The sequence below is a fragment of the Anabrus simplex genome, chromosome 2 (genome assembly GCF_040414725.1).
Source record: "Anabrus simplex isolate iqAnaSimp1 chromosome 2, ASM4041472v1, whole genome shotgun sequence".
NCBI classification, from domain to species: domain Eukaryota; kingdom Metazoa; phylum Arthropoda; class Insecta; order Orthoptera; family Tettigoniidae; genus Anabrus; species Anabrus simplex.
Window position 1 is genome coordinate 738,399,518 of NC_090266.1, and position 17,998 is coordinate 738,417,515.

Sequence of the window (17,998 nt, forward strand, 5' to 3'; positions counted from 1 at the left end):
AATTTGAAAACTAGAAAAGCAGCCGGAATTTATAAGATTTCTGGGAAAGTACTAAAGACAATGGGTTGGGATATAGTACCATATCTGAAATACTTATTTGATTATTGTTTGCATGAAGGAGCTATACCAAATGAATGGAGAATTGCTATAGAAGCACCTTTGTATAAAGGAAAGGGTGACAGACAAGCTGAAAATTACAGGCCAGTCAGTTTGACATGCGTTGCACGTAAGCTTTGGGAAAGCATTCTTTCTGTATATATTAGACATGTTTGCAAAATTAATAACTGATTTGACACAATGCTGTTCGGGTTTAGGAAAGGTTATTCCATTGAAGCTCAACTTGTAGGATACCAGCAAGATATAGCAGATATCTTGGATTCAGGCGATCGAATGGACTGTATCGCAATTGACCTGTCTAAGGCATTTGATAGGGTGGATCATGGGGACTACTGGAAAAAATGAGTGCAACTGGACTAGACAAGAGTGGCTGAATGGGTTGCTATATTTCTAGAAAATAGATCTCAGAGAATTAGAGTAAGCGAAGCTTTATCTGACACTGTAATAATTGAGAGGGGAATTCCGCAAAGCAGTATTAGTGGACTTTTATATTTTCATATACAATATAAATGATATGAGTAAAGAAGTGGAATTAGAGATAAGGCATTTTGCGGATGATGTTATTCTGAATAAAATAGTAAATAAGTTACAAGATTGTGAGCATCTACAAAATGGACTCGATAATATTGTGAGATGGAGAGCAGGCAATGGTATGATAAAACAGGGTTGAAAGTCAGGTTGAGTTTCACAATTAGGAAAAGTCCTCACAGTTTTAATTACTGTGTTAATGGAGTGAAAGTTCCTTTTGGGGATCATTGTAAGTACCTAGATGTTAATATAAGGAAAGATCTTCATTGGGGTAATCACATAAATGGAAATGTAAATAAAGGGTACAAATCTCTGCACATGGTTACAAGGGTTTTTAGATGTTGTAGTAAGGATGTCAAGGAGAGGGCATACAAGTCTCTGGTAAGACCCCAACCAGAGTATGGTTCCAGTGTATGGGACCCTCACCAGGAATATTTGATTCAAGAACTGGAAAAAATCCACACAACAAAAGGCAGCTCAATTTGTTGTGGGTGATTTACTAAATAGAGAGTAGTGTTACAAAAATATTGCAAAGTTTGGTCTGGGAAGAGTTGGGAGAAAGGGGACTAGCTGCTGACTATGTGGTATGTTCCGAGCTGTCAGTGGAAAGTTGGTGTGGAATGACATTAGTAGGCGAATAAATTTGAGTGGTGTCTTAAAAAGTAGGAAAGATCACAATATGAAGATAATGTTGGAATTCAATAGGACATATAGGGACAAATTTTTGTTTATAGGAAGGGGAGTTAGGGATTGGAATAACTTACCAAGGGCGATGTTCAATAAATTTCCAATTTCTTTGAAATCATTAAAGAAAAGGCTAGGAAAACAACAGACAGGGAATCTGCCACCTAGGCGACTACCCTAAATGCAGATCAGTGTTGACTGATTGATGTTAATTAAGAAACATACTGTTGAATACGCAAATAAAAACTTCCCAACAGGAATGGAAACACCTGAACATGTTTTTTTTTGTTTTTTTTTTGTTTTTTGACATGTGCGTTTTCACACTGTATATAAAGAGGTACAGTGAAAGCTGTATCTACCACTTCTGAAGATGAGAGGAGAGGATATTAAAAGGTGTGAAAAACATTGGAGAACAAATTCAAAAACACTTCTCACTGGGGTTTATTGTATTAACCCTAGCAAAATGGTACGATTCATACCACTTGGTACTGCGGAGGGGTCAAAAATACCCCTCACTTCAGATATACGTTTTAAGTTCAGTTATGAATAAAAACAGGAATGCGGGTGAGTTTCGTATAACGAAAACAAGTTTCAATGCTTTTCTTGGTCATTATACTATATTCATAACTGCACAGTCACATTATTTGCTAATTGCTTTACGTCGCACCGACACAGATAGGTCTTATGGCGACGATGGGACAGGGAAGGGCTGGGAGTGGGAAGGAAGCGGCCGTGGCCTTAATTATGGTACAGCCCCAGCATTTGCCTGGTGTGAAAATGGGAAACCACGGAAAACCATTTTTAGGGCTGCCGACAGTGGGGTTCGAACCTACTATCTCCCGAATACTGGATACTGGCCGCACTTAAGCGACTGCAGCTATCGAGCTCGGAGAGTCACATTATAAAACTAGACGTACGAGTACTGAAAAAAATTATACATTAGTCGGATACATCAATGTAGATACAATCAAATAAAATTCAACATTTTCTTATTATATTCCTTTATGTGAGAGCCTCCGTGGCTCAGACGGCAGCGCGTCGGCCTCTCACCGCTGGATACTGTGGTTCAAATCCCGGTGACTCCATGTGAGATTTGTGCTGGACAAAGCAGAGGCGGGACAGGTTTTTCTCCGGGTACTCCGGTTTTCCCTGTCATCTTTTATTCCAGCAACACTCTCCAATATCATTTCATAGCATTTATCACTCATTAATAAATCACCTTGAGAGTGGCGACCCCATTGTAATAACAGCCTATATATGTTTCATTCATTACATTCCTGACCTGGTCAATGACTGGAAAAGCAGGTTGTAGGTTTTCATTTTCATTCCTTTACGTGAGTCTACACTCGGCGTATGCAACCATACTGACATACAGTGGTGTGAATGGCATGTGGTTGAATTCAATATTTGTGTGAATGATGTATATGTTCACAATTCACGAACACTGTACACAGGTTGACAATCATTTTCTCTGTTCAATTGCATTTATTACTATCTTTCTGCATGCTTTACACATATGTACACCCTTCATGGTGTTCTTACATTTATTGCACACTTGGCATTTCCTGCACTTGTGATGAGTTTGAGGTTCACTGTCTTTATCACAATCACTGTCAACAGTTCACATCCTTTTATTTCGGTTATGTGTATGTGCCTCGGTAAGTTACTTCGTGAGTTGTAACAGAAATTTTTTGTGCAAGATTCTGATACTTATAATTTGCTTGTACGGCATCCAAGCATTTATTCCACTACAATGTCTAGAATGTTAGTAAATGTGTGTAATGACCACCTCTACACAGCTTGTTTGACTGTATAACTTCTGGACATTAGGTCCACAATGTCGAATCCAAACTTAGTTCAATTTGTAACGTGTTTCCATGCCTGCCTTGTACTTTCTGTCAGCCCCCGCCTTGACATCTTGTTGAAAAGAACTGAGCAGCAGTACATTCTCACTAGCTAGCTCCAATGAAGTGAAAAATTTGTAGCAAGTGACATTCCTTCCCTCGTGTATGAAAGGAACCATGAAGTTCTCTATAAACAGAGTCATCCAAACATACATTTTTTGGACAGTGTTCATCCTTTCCTGTATTTTAATTCTTTATAGACAGCACTCCAGAATTTCTGCCTATACTTGTCTGGATTCAATGGCATAAATTGCAGAAATGGATAACGTGCTTTACTGGAAAACAGTAGCTCATCTACAGTGATCCAGAGCCCAGGCTTACAACACGTCTAACAATTTGAAATAAACCTGTTCCACACTTCCCATATCAGAGCAAACTTTATCAGTTTTCAGTCTCTCTGACCTTGTGGATTAGATGTGAAATCTCAAAAATCTAAGAATTCCTGTGAAATCATCTCGAAATATAGAATTTTTCAGAGTGGCAGCCTCACTTCTTCAATCACAACAAGTAAAAATCCAAGCTTTTTACACAAGTTGCCCCAAGAATATACCTACCATACATCTACAAATGCATCAAGTTTGCCCGTTACCACAGAGCAGTCCTTACAATGTAGTTGCCGATGGTCTCCATGCGTTTGTAACGCACCTTCCAAAATATTTTGTTTCACATGTGTTGGGCCTGACTGCTCTTTCAGGACTGAACTTGAATGGCATATCCATGTCACACAGACTCACAATTTCCTCTTCAGTGCCATTTGGAGCAATGATTACAGAACCGGCAACAAAACATGAAACATGCCTCTCACCTAGCCAAAGACGACTATAGCTAGGATGTGGAGTTCACTTGATTTTTGCTATCAAGATGTATTGAAAACCTGTTAACCTCCTCTTCAGTTTTGACTTCTGAGAGAACATCTAAGTGGACCTGTTACTCCAGTGGTAGGGGTATATCCCGCCTGGTTCATCCGCCCTCCTTAAACACACTGTGAATGTACTCAAACACCTGACTAAAGAAAAAAAAAAAAAAGAAAAGAAAAAACAGCCGTATCTGTGGTATGTATATTGCAAAAATACGAAGAACAAATATATGAACTGTACACAACAACAAATTAAATGTAAGCATTACTATCCATTCTTCCCAAAACCATTTCAGGCACAAACATAAAATTTTACATGAAGGGTGGTCTATATCCTGCATGTTAATAAACATTTTTAAACATTCACACACACACACACCCCAAACAGCATTCATTCCTCCATTACTGTTCGACGTACAAAATCAAAATTTCACAATTTGGTCGATTTTACGTCCTAGATATTAAATAAGATAGGGTATAAAACATTCCAATTCTTTTCTACGTGTTTTAAAATGAGTGTTAGATCAGAAAATAAATAATTCCCACAAAACTTTTTGGCGTATGAACTGAGGGTGTGTTTTACAGGCTCAGCCAACAGTGTACTCTCAAAAATATAAAATTTTGACTAATAAATTGCAGTTTAAAACTGTAGCAAAGCACGGATATTTTGGTTCATGTTTGTGGGTTACCGGTACTGTAGCCACGTCCTAGTTCGTGAACCATGGGCAACGGCTCAGTGGCCTAGTAAGTGGTCCTGAGAGTCGGGATACCAGTTGCTATGGAAAGGGAGTGGGCATCTCGGACATATTCTGAGTCGTGGCCCTCCTTGTGCTCAGGCGGCTAGGACTATACAATTCACCGGTGGTCCATAACCTGTTAGAGGAGAGATCCTCACTTGGACTATGTGCAAGTACGGTAGCATCCTGCTTCATGAATTTACAAAGCTCAGACCATTTTAAGCAAGCCTCGGACCTGTGGGAGTAAAGGAGTCCCACTCTAATTTGACAGGCGAGGGACTCCTTGGAAACAACTTGGCGAACGAAATGGAATTCGATGGGGAGCTATCAATATTAATGGGGCTTATGGAAGAAAGAAGGTAGAACTGGCTGAGTCAGCAAAGAGGATGCATCTGGATGTGCTAGGAGTAAGTGATATTCGGGTAAGGGGAGATAATGAGGAAGAGACAGAAGATTATAAAGTGTACTGGACAGGTGTTAGAAAGGGAAGGGCAGAGTCTGGGGTAGGGCTCTTTATCAGGAATACCACTGCACGCAACATAGTTTCTGTTAGGCACGTAAATGAGTGAATGATGTGGGTAGATTTGTCAGTTGGAGGAATTAGGACAAGAATTGTGTCCGTGTATTCACCATGTGAGGGTGCAGATGAGGATGAAGTTGACAAATTTCATGAAGCATTGAGTGACATCGTGGTCAGGGTCAACAGCAAGGATAGAATAGTGCTAACGGGCGATTTCAATGCGAGAGTTGGGAATAGAACTGAAGGATACGAAAGGGTGATTGGTAAATGTGGGGAAGATATGGAAGCTAATGGGAATGGGAAGCGTTTGCTGGACTTCTGTGCTAGTATGGGTTTAGCTGTTACGAATACATTCTTCAACCATAAGGCTATTCACCGCTGCACATGGGAGGCTAGGGGTACCAGATCCATAATAGACTATATCTTAACAGACTTTGAATTCAGGAGATCTGTTAGGAATGTACAAGTTTTTCGCGGATTTTTCGATGATACAGACCACTATCTGATCTGTAGTGAACTAAATATCTCTAGGCCTAGGACAGAGAAAGTAAAATCTGTCTGCAAACGAATAAGGGTAGAAAATCTCCAGGACGAAGAAATTAGACAGAAGTACATGGATATGATTAGTGAGGAGTTTCGAACAATAGACAGAAAGCAGGTTCAGGATATTGAAAGTGAATGGGTGGCATACAGGGATGCTGTAGTAGAAACAGCAGGGGAATGCCGAGGAACAACTGTGTGTAAAGATGGGAAAAGGCGAACATCTTGGTGGAATGATGAAGTGAGAGCAGCCTGTAAACGTAAAAAGAAGGCTTATCAGAAATGGCTCCAAACAAGGGCCGAGGCAGACAGGGATTTGTACGTAGATGAAAGAAACAGAGCGAAACAAATAGTTGTTGAATCCAAAAAGAAGTCATGGGAAGATTTTGGTAATAACCTGGAAAAGCTAGGTCAAGCAGCAGGGAAACCTTTCTGGACAGAATACAGAATCTTAGGAAGGAAGGGAAAAAGGAAATGAACAGTGTTTTGAGTGATTCAGGTGAACTCGTAATAGATCCCAGGGAATCACTGGAGAGGTGGAGGGAATATTTTGAACATCTTCTCAATGTAAAAGGAAATCATCCTGGTGGTGTTGCAAACAGCCAAGCTCATGGGGAGGAGGAAAATGTTGTTGGTGAAATTATGCTTGAGGAAGTGGAAAGGATGGTAAGAAAACTCCATTGTCATAAGGCAGCAGGAATAGATGAAATTAGACCTGAAATTGTGAAGTATAGTGGGACAGGAGGGGTGAAATGACTTCACAGAATGGTAAAATTAGTGTGGAGTGTTGGTAAGGTACCTTCAGATTGGACAAAAGCAGTAATTGCACCTATCTATAAGCAAGGGAACAGGAAGGATTGCAACAATTATCGAGGTATCTCATTGATTAGTATACCAGGCAAAGTATTCACTGGCATCTTGGAAGGGAGGGTGCAATCGATCGTTGAGAGGAAGTTGGATGAAAACCAGTGTGGTTTCAGACCACAGAGAGGCTGTCAGGATCAGATTTTCAGTATGCGCCAGGTAATTGAAAAATGCTACGAGAGGAATAGGCAGTTGTGTTTATGTTTCGTAGATCTAGAGAAAGCATACGACAGGGTACCGAGGGAAAAGATGTTCACTATACTGGGGGACTATGGAAATAAAGGTAGATTGTTAAAATCAATCAAAGGCATTTATGTTGACAATTGGGCTTCAGTGAGAATTGATGCTAGAATGAGTTCTTGGTTCAGGGTACTTACAGGGGTTAGACAAGGCTGTAATCTTTCACCTTTGCTATTCGTAGTTTACATGGATCATCTGCTGAAAGGTATAAAATGGCAGGGAGAGATTCAGTTAGGTGGAAATGTAGTAAGCAGCTTGGCCTATGCTGACGACTTGGTCTTAATGGCAGACTTTGCCGAAAGCCTGCAGTCTAATATCTTGGAACTTGAAAATAGGTGCAATGAGTATGGTATGAAAATTAGCCTCTCGAAGACTAAATTGATGTCAGTAGGTAAGAAATTCAACAGAATTGAATGTCAGATTGGTGATACAAAGCTAGAACAGGTCGATAATTTCAAGTATTTAGGTTGTGTGTTCTCCCAGGATAGTAATATAGTAAGTGAGATTGAATCAAGGTGTAGTAAAGCTAATGCAGCGAGCTCGCAGTTGCGATCAGCAGTATTCTGTAAGAAGGAAGTCAGCTCCCAGACGAAACTATCTTTATATCGGTCTGTTTTCAGACCAACATTGCTTTACGGGAGTGAAAGCTGGGTGGACTCAGGATATCTTATTCATAAGTTAGAAATAACCGACATGAAAGTAGCAAGAATGATTGCTGGTACAAACAGATGGGAACAATGACAGGAGGGTACTCGGAATGAGGAGATAAAGGCTAATTTAGGAATGAACTCGATGGATGAAGCTGTACGCATAAACCGGCCTCGGTGGTGGGGTCATGTGAGGCGAATGGAGGAGGATAAGTTACCTAGGAGAATAATGGAGTCTGCGGAGGGTAAGAGAAGTAGAGGTAGACCAAGACGACGGTGGGTTTTTTTTTTTGCTACTTGCTTTACGTCGCACCGACACAGATATGTCTTATGGCGACGATGGGATAGGAAAGGCCTAGGAAGTGGAAGGAAGCGGCTGTTTCCCCCGGCATTTGCCTGGTGTGAAAATGGGAAACCACGGAAAACCATCTTCAGGGCTGCCGACAGTGGGCTCGAACCCACCATCTCCCGATTACTGGATACTGGCCGCACTTAAGCGACTGCAGCTATCGAGCTCGGTTGACGGTGGTTAGGCTCGGTTTCTAACGATTTAAAAAAATAAGAGGTATGGAACTTAATGAGGCCACAACACTATTCTCCGGACCACCTTTTGAGCAGACTAAAGCGGAAATGAGTGTATAGACCAGGGGATGGCGCAGGTGACAGGGGCAGCGCCTACGGTGTTGTCACACGGTAGGTGAGGGGGTAAGGGGGGTGTGCTACTCAGAGCGAGTTTTGGCAATGGTGCAATCAATGCTGAGCTGCCATACTTACTCACTCTGTGGATGTCTTGAACATGTGGGTTTAGTTCCAATCATAGTCTGTTTAAAACAGCAGTAAGGGAATTTTATCAGTGTGCTTCGCTTTTACAAAAAGAATGTATGTGCGTATTGTGTGCTAATTCATAATTCTTGTAGTCCCTTGTATGTTTGTAGGTTTCCTCTTACTCGTTATTGGATATTATTGTGCAATGGCTCCAAACAAAACTTCAAACTGTTACCAGTTGAACGACAAACGCAAGATTTTTACGTCCGGCGAGAGAAACGTAATTCTGTCTGTTTATAAACATTTCTGAGCAAATAGTATTGACGGCGGGATTAGTTTACCTCGTGTGCTGACCCCGGCTCTGATTCCGACTTGGGTGTATAGCCACTCGATAGTGACACAGATTAATTACTGCGGCACAAGGTAAGCTGACGCTGAAACCTCCTGCATGATGGTAATAATAATAATGATAATAATAATGATAATAATAATAATAATAATAATAATGATAATGATAATAATAATAATAGTATAATATGTAATAATATTTTTATAAAAATATATTTGTAATAATTAATTTATTGAAATTGGGCTGGACAAAGCGGAGGTGGGACAGGTTTTCGCCCGGATCCATAACTTCATCAGTCAGTTTCAAGTTAATTCCAGTACAAGTACATAATCCTAACTTCTCTCGCATATTCATAAATCGCCCGTGAGTAGCAGCTCATTTCAATCAGGAATCAGGCCATATATTTAGATAATAATAGTGAATAATAAATAATAAAATATTAAGTTATATGCAGTATATATATTGATAATAGAATAATTTAATGAATGCAATTCTTACTGTTTATGTCAAAATAATTCGTTCGCAATGCTTTAAGCGTGAAATTGTAGTTAGTACATTAAAATTGTGAAAGCCCTGTTGCTCAGGTGGCAGCGCGTCAGCCTCTCAACGCTGGGTTTCGTGGTTCAAATCTCGGTCACTCCATGTGAGATTTGTGCTGGACAAAACAGAGGCGGGACAGGTTTTTCTCCGGGTACTCCGGTTTTCCCTGTCATCTTTCATTCCAGCAAGACTCTCCAGTATCATTTAATTTCATCTGTCAGTCAGCAATCATTGCGCCAGAGGAGCGAGACAGGCTTCAGCAGCCGGCTGAATTCCTATCCTCGCCGCAAGATGGGGCTTCATTTATTCCATCCCTGACCCAGTCATTGACTGGAAAACAGATTGTAGGTTTTCACATTTAAAATTTAATTCAGTAAATTAATTGTTTAAAGATGTAAGCCCTTAAAAAACTATGGGATTCTAACACACATACGTTAATGTATTAATTATTTCAAATTCATTCGAGGTTCAATCCATGAGCTGTGCTGTATTATAGTGGTGGAGTACAACTTTGAATCGTGCGCCGGCTTATTTGGCAACCACGGCGAGTGTGACGACACAATGACGTCACTTTCGCTTTAGTCTGCTCAAAAGGTGGTCCGGAGAATAGTTGCAAATCGAGGATTGTGGCGACGTTTAGTAAATTCTCAGAGGCTTGCAGACTGAACGCTGAAAGGCATAACAGTCTATAATGATAATGCAGGCCTATGTATGTATATAAGATTATGATTTTAAAAAACATTATTTAAGCCTGTGGGGGTCACTTTGCATTTAGGGTTGTCTTGGATTTGGAGAAGAGTAGACAAACTAGAAGAAGAAATGCTCAGCGGGTAAGATGGGACATCATCGTTGGAGGCCACTTAAGATGCGCCAGTCCTCATACATCGAGGTGATTAAGTTAATTGATTAATTAATGTTCAACAAATCAATTTCTGATTCATGATACAAGCCACACACAATTTTGACCAGCACAGCTGATGATGAGTGAAAGATGATTCAACAGAGCCAGCTAGCAAGCTAATGAAGAGTCTTACATAAAAAAATTTTTGCTGGTGGCTTTATGTCGCACCGACATGGATAGGTCTTATGGTGAAGATGGGATAGGAAAGGCCTAGGAGTTGGAAGGAAGCGGCTGTGGCCTTAAGTAAGGTACAGCCTCAGCATTCGACTGGTGTGAAAATGGGAAACCACAGAAAACTATCTTCAAGGCTGCCGACAGTGGGATTCGAACCCACTATCTCCCGGATGCAAACTCACTGTCCCACACCTCTAACCGCACAGCCAAGTCATCCAGTACATAAAGATAAATATCATCATTGCATTCAGAGATTGATTAAGGATCTATACCTGACTTTTGGTGCAGTTTTGGTTGTTCGAACTTGAGGGTGTCCCTTGGAAGTGAAAGATAATCTAAATATGTCTCTATCACCAACATACATCATTTTAAACAAAATTATACACAACAAACATACCCTGTTTATTTTCCTGTTCTTGGTTATCTTCAGCAAGTTTATTCTTGAAAGGTTCACAAGTCCGTGATTGCAGGCTACTTCCACTCAGTGAGGTTCTCCTTGTCTGACAATCAAGTGATGAAACTTGCATCGTAGGTACAATGGTAATAAGGTTTGAATTAATACGGTGCCGATAGCCATCCTGAAATATGCAAAAATCTACACATAAAACCAGGTTGTTATATATAGATATCGTCCAATAAAAATTACAATTATAGATCACATTCCATTATGAAAAAAAATTATTTTCTACAGAAGGTTGTTCGGTATATACAAAACAAAAACATTTTATGACATCATTACAATTCTTGAGAGAGGGCTGGTATAAAAACGTTATTAGTCCTGAGTATCTTCTAGCAGTTGTAAGTATAATGTAACTGTGCCAAAAAATTGGTAGTTACTGGGAAGGATACATCATGGCCCTTCTCTATATACATATCACCAAATAGTGAAACAGTATTGAAAACGGTTTGATTGTTAGAATAACACACTGTGGACAATAGTGTCCCTGTTAACAGAACAGAGGGCCAACGGTAAACCTTCATCCCACAGCAGGCTCCTGTAGGACGACAATGGTGATAAGACACGAGGTGAATGGTATGTCACAGGAAAATCCACCAATGCAACGTACGCAGGACCAAGAGCAGTAAACTTTATGAAAGATGCAGGATGGAATCAAAATGGAAGACTGTGGTCACAATGGATGAAGAGTACATTTATCCGACAACCAACTGTCACATTTGGTTGATTACGAACACCAATGTCAAGCGACGGAGTAAGTTTGGTTGCCACAATCAGGACACTTTCTCAGGGAGGTCACCAGTTTCAGTTATGCAAGGAAGTTGTCGTCGATACATTAAATGGGGGGGTGAAGATAAATGCTTAAAAAGTCTGTGCAGAGTCCGAGAGATGGTACCACCGGCGCGTATCGAGGTCATGTTTAGTTAGTAGCATCTCTTGAATGAACGCACACCAAGTTTCAGCCATATTGGTCTATTTCTTTGTGTTTGGCATTCGTGTGAATCAAGGAAGTCGAGTGACGAAAAAGAATTTCATGTGGTGATTAAACATTACTTTCTGAAAGGCAAAATGCCTCAGGAGACTAAAGAGAAGCTGATAAACATTATGGTGACTCTGCACCTTCGATTAGAACAGTTTATAAGTGGTTTCAAAATTTTAAGACTGGCCATATGGGCACAAGTGACGGTGAACGTTCTGGATGGCCTGTAGAGGTTACGAATCCAGAAATCATTGATCAAATCCATGATATGGTGATGGATGACAGAAGAGTTAAGGTGCGCGAGATTGCTAGTGCTGTGGGCATCTCAACTGAACGGGTACATAATATTTTGCATAAACATTTGGACATGAGAAAGCTATCCGCAAGATGGGTGCCGTGATTGCTCACGCTTGACCAAATACGGAATCGTGTGAAGTGTTGCAAGGATGGTTTGCAGCTGTTCCAGAAGAATCCGAAGGACTTTAAGTGTCGTTTCGTAACTGTGGATGAAACCTGGATACATTACTATACTCCTGAGACCAAACAACAATCTAAACAATGGGTTACCAAGGGGGAATTTGCGCCAAAAAAGGCGAAGACCGTTCCTTCGGCCGGAAAGGTTATGGCGACTGTCTTTTGGGATTCGCAAGGGATAATCCTCATCGACTATCTGGAAAAGGGTAAAACTATTACAGGTGAATATCATTCATCGTTACTGGACCGTCTGAAAACCGAGCTGCAAGAAAAACTCTCGTGATTGGCCCACAAGAAAGTCCTTTTCCATCACGACAACCCACCAGCACACACCTCAGCAGTTGTGGGCGCAAAATTAATGGAAATAGGATTCCAACTCGTTTCACATCCCCCCTATTCTCCAGACTTGGCTCCCTCGGACTACTATTTGTTCCCCAATTTGAAGAAATGTCTGGCGGGACAAAGATTTTATTCAAACAATGAGGTGATTGCAAACACTAATGGATATTTTGCAGACTTGGACAAACCCTATTATTCGGAAGGGACCAACAAACTAGAACATCGTTTCGTCAGTAATGCTCACGCTGTCCGCGCAACAGGTGCACCCTCGACTGCGCAATGCATAATTATAAAATTCCTTGCTTGCGAAGGAGTTACAGCGGCAGAAATTTGCCAGAGATTGACTGCACAGTTTGGTGATCAAACACTTCAAGGGTGCGTGTGTTTGTCTGGCATAGAAAGTTCAAGGACAAGAACCTGTGGAAAATTAGCAACACGATCGCTGTCCTCGGACCAGCATTACAGATGAAAACATTTGTGCAGTTAGAGACATTATTGCTGATTGATTTTTTGTATGAGCGACGCACAATCAGCGCTGTTTACTACTGTGAGCTGTTGAACAAGGCGAGGGTTGCATATCATCGCAAAAGATGAGACCAACCTATTCAACAGGTCATCCTCATCCATGACAACGCACGGTGCCATACTGCAGCTCTAACTGCCTCTAAGCTACAGGAAATACACTGGACTACACTTGATCATCCTCCTCACAGCCCGGACTTATCGTCCAGCGATTCCCATCTGTTCGGACCACTTATAGAAGCTCTAGGAGGACAATGATTTGAAGATGACGAGTATGGAAGACTTCATGCGCAACTGGCTGCTGCCACGACCCTGTCCTTAAGATGAGGGCATCAAAAAGCTCCCCATACGCTGGGACAAATGCATTTCCAAATCAGGAAATTATGTGGAAAAAAAATTGTATTTGCCTTGTCTTTCTCAATAAATGAATTTAAAACAAAAATCCCGTTTATATTTGATCCTCCCTCATTTAAAAAAGGCATGGAGGGATTCAGTTACGTGGAAATGTAGTACGCAGTGTGGCCTATAATGACAACTTGGTCCTAATGGCGGATTGTGCCGAAAGCCTGCAGTCTAATTTTTTTTTTTGCTAGTTGCTTTACGTCGCACCGACACAGATAGGTCTTATGGCGACTATGGGACAGGAAAGGCCTAGGAGTTGGAAGTGGCCGCGGCCTGAATTAAGGTACAGCCAAAGAATCTGCCTGGTATAAAAATGAGAAACCACAGAAAACCATCTTCAGGGCTGCCAACAGTGGGACTCGAATCCACTATCTCCCAGGTGCAAGCTCACAGCCACGAGCCCCTAACCACACGGCCAACTCGCCCGGTGAACTTGAAAATAGGTGCAATGAGTATGGTATGAAAATAAGCCTTCCAAAGGCTAAATTGATGTCAGTAGGTAAGAAATCCAAGAGAAATGAATGTCAGATCGGAGATACAAAGCTGGAACAGGTAGACAATTTCAAGTACAGTATTTAGAATGTGTGTTCTCTCGGGATGGTAATATAGCAAGTGAGATTGAATCAAGGTGCAGTAAAGCTAACGCAGTGAACTTGCAGTTGTGATCAACAGTATTCTGTAAGAAGGAAGTCAGCTCCCAGACAAGAATCATGGTGCAGTAAAGCTAATGCAGTGAACTCACAGTTGTGTTCAACAGTTTTCTGTAAGAAGGAAGTAAGCTCGCAGATGAAACTATCTTTACATTGGTCTGTTTTCAGACCAACTATGCTTTATGGGAACGAATGCTGGGTGGACTCAGGATATCTTATTCATAAGTTAGAAGTAACAGACATGAAAGTAGCAAGAATGATTGCTGGTACAAACAGGTGAGAACAATCACAGGAGGGCACTTGGAATGAGGATATAAAGACTGTTAGGAATGAACTCTGTGGATGAAGCTGTTCGCATAAACCGGCTTCGATGAGGCAAATGGAGGAGGATAGGTTATCTAGGAGAGTAACTGACTCTTTTATGGAGGGTAAGAAAAGTAGAGGGAGACCAAGAAGACAATAGTTGGACTCAGTCTCTAAAGATTTAAAGATAAAAGGTATAGAACTAAATGAGGCCACAGCACTAGTTGCTAATAGAGGATTGTGGCGGCGTTTAGTAACTTCACAGAGCCTTGCAGACTGAACACTGAAAGGCACAATCGTCTATAACGATGATGTAATATTATAGTAATTTATTGTATTTTAATTTCTTTGTAGGTATTAAATTATTTTACTAAGCTGCCTCTATGGATCAGTGGTAGTGTCGGCCTCCCGATCCCAAGATAGCGGGTTCAAACTCGGCAGAGGTAGTCGGATTTTTGAAGGGCGGAAAAAAGTCCATTAAACACTCCATGTCATACGATGTCGGCATGTAAAAGATCTTTTGTGACACATTTGGTGTTTACCTGACAAAATTCATTAAATCTCAGCCATAGATTCCCAAGACAGTTTCGGTTTACTCGGTCTGCCATCTAGTGGGCCTAGAGTAAAACGGAACGTCGAAATTGACGAGCAGACAGCCAGATGGCGTTAAATTGAAATGTCTGCACACGGTAGCTGAGGCCATACAATTATTATTATTTATTTTACTTATGAAGCAAAATGTTCATTTATTTTATATCGTGGAATATAATAGATATTTTATGAACAGTAAGATAGCATATTGAAATGTCTGCACACGGTAGCTGAGGCCATACAATTATTATTATTTATTTTACTTATGAAGCAAAATGTTCATTTATTTTATATCGTGGAATATAATAGATATTTTATGAACAGTAAGATAGCATATTAATTTGTTCCAGTACTTTTTAAATATTTTATTGTTTCTATTTTGTTATTTATGTATTTAGTGGTTAAGTGTAAGACAGGGACACGTGCTCCTAACTCTGCCAATTAAAATAAACCATATATCTATCTATGTATCTGTACATGAAAACACTGATAAGCCTTTACCAAGATGAGACTCCTGATCAGTATTGTTAGAGGATTGGTAAATGAACTCATCCCAATTCCTACATGTATTTTTCGCTGGGCTGAGTGGCTCAGACGGTTAAAGCACTGGCCTTCTAACCCCAACTAGGCAGGTTCGATCCTGGCTCAGTCCGGTGGTATTTGAAGGTGCTCAAATACGACAGCCTCGTGTCGGTAGATTTACTAGCACGTAAAAGAACTCCTGTGGGACTAAATTCCGGCACCTCGGCGTCTGCGAAGACCGTAAAAGTAGTTAGTGGGACGTAAAGCAAATAACATTAAATTATTTTACCTCAGCAATCTAATACTATTTCATGTGGACTTAAAGCACTCTTGCGAACAAAAGTAATTAACTTGTGCTTCTAATGTAGGCAAATACAATGATTTCCAATTAGTCTACATCTATATTCAAAACAGCTTTCATATCTGAAGACGAACCAGTCATAGGAACCATAGGGTCTTGATTTTGAAATCTTCTGAGGATATGTTCAACATCTGGTAAAATACTTCTAAAAGCACTTAATTTTGCCTTATGTAGTGGATTCTTCACAGCTTCTCTAAGGTATTGAAAGCTTTGTGGGGTTCTTTTTTTTCAGTGTACTCTTTCACAGATTTCTCAATGTGATCATATATTTTAAGAGCCTGATCAACACAGCATCCATTTTTAAACCATCTTATTTCAGTGAACTTGTAAGGAAATGCAGTGCTTGTGGTTATGTATATATATTTAGCATGTTGAGCAGGGCTATCTTTAAAAAAGTTGTGTAGAGATCTGAAAAAATTAAAAAGGTCCCAGTCAATTTTGAAGATCCCAGTTTTCATGGCTCAATTCACTGTATGCAAACTGCATATGGCTATATGAAGGAGAGATTTGGCCTCGAGGTTTAGCACTTGCAAATGATTTTCAAGTTTTTAAATAAAACTGAGGTTAACATTAGGCCCATCGATTGACAATTGCAAAATATTGCCTAAAGGTAAGAACAGTCCGTGTATAACCCATCTAATACATGATCTGCAGCTGCCCTGTCTAAAAGTACTATTCCAGTACCCTGTTGCAACTTTTGAAGATTTATATCCCTAAACCTTACACACAAGTCCATTTGTCCTCTTTGGACAAATCTGTCCAATGATTCATAAAAACAAACAACATACAGTAGTCAAAGCACTGTTTTAAGTCATTTTGCAAACTTCCTTTAAAATATGGGGCTAATCCATTATTTATAACATAGGAAGCCTTAGTCTTGCCCATACTAAGGTTTGGAAAAATTTTACTGTCTGGGAACACTGTTTTGAAAGCTGCAGAGGTTTCATCACAGGAGTTGAGAAACATCTTTCCAGTGACAACCTGGAGAGCCCATATGGCTTCAGCCGATATAAAATCACCTTTATTCACACTGCAAGTCTTTAAACTCCTCTGATTTGTTCCTGGCACTGCTAATTCCTTTGTAGCTGTGGATGTAGTGCTAACTCTTGGCTGCATATCTTCAATTGGAGGTGGAGTAGAGGTATTCTTTGCAAAGAAAGACATTGTTGGCTGGGAAGACTTAGCTTTCATGTATTATATATGAGTAGGTCCTTTAGTATGAGAAGTGACTGCTTGTTTGCCCATATAACTTTGAATGATTTAAAACACACTTTACAATATGCTGAAGTTGCATCATTTACCAGTATGTCCAAATAACCACTCAGTTCAGGAAACTCTTTACTGTCTAGCCAAAGCTTAATAAATGTACACTGCTTGTTAGCATTGTCATGAGTTCCAAGAAAGCATCCTAGAACTGAAATAAAAAATAACAAAAAAATGGTAGAAAGAAATGACACTAGGGCACATCAAAAATTGTGGAATTGTTAAGCACTCTTGTGAAAAATAACTGAAAAAGATATGCTACAATAGCCTGGGTTACAACAGACTAGGGCCTAAAAAATATCCCCTGAAATCCATCATTGGGAAAGATTTCCCTGACTTTCCAGATTTTTGAAAATATACTTCTCTGACTTTCCCTGACCAAAATTTTTCCAGAATGTGGACACTATGTTATCAGCTGTTATGGGGAAATATAACAAAGATACTATTGAATATAAACTAAAAAGTATTACAACACGCTGAGGAGAACAGCAATCGTACTGCAAAGCAAACATTTTCTGTCTCTAAGGCACAAGTTTGCTACTGGAGGAAGCAGAAGGGAGGTTCTATGTAATGCTAAGAAAAGTATCTGATACTTCAGAGATCAAAGCACGGAAAACATTCAGTGACTGTACCTTGAAGGATTAAGAAATAATGGAACTGGGTTATCACAGGAAATGATTCAATTTCGCGCACATGAAATTGCAATGCCGAGAAATATACCAAAAGCAAGTTTTAAAGCAAGCTACAGCTAGGTACACAGATGGATGAG

General features: G+C 40.2%; 1 protein-coding gene across 2 annotated transcripts in view; it reads right to left on the reverse strand.

The window, feature by feature from the left end:
* The window catches only part of LOC136864422 (neurofilament heavy polypeptide), a 316,402-nt gene that overhangs the window by 204,422 nt on the left and 93,982 nt on the right, over nt 1-17,998 (reverse strand). For both annotated transcript variants that reach the window (XR_010859304.2, XM_067141398.2), the window contains exon 3: nt 10,764-10,944. Coding sequence is in view for 1 of the 2 variants with exons in the window: in XM_067141398.2 (XP_066997499.2) it covers nt 10,764-10,944 (181 nt within the window). In the remaining variant the exon portion in view is untranslated. The remainder of the gene's footprint in view (nt 1-10,763; nt 10,945-17,998) is intronic.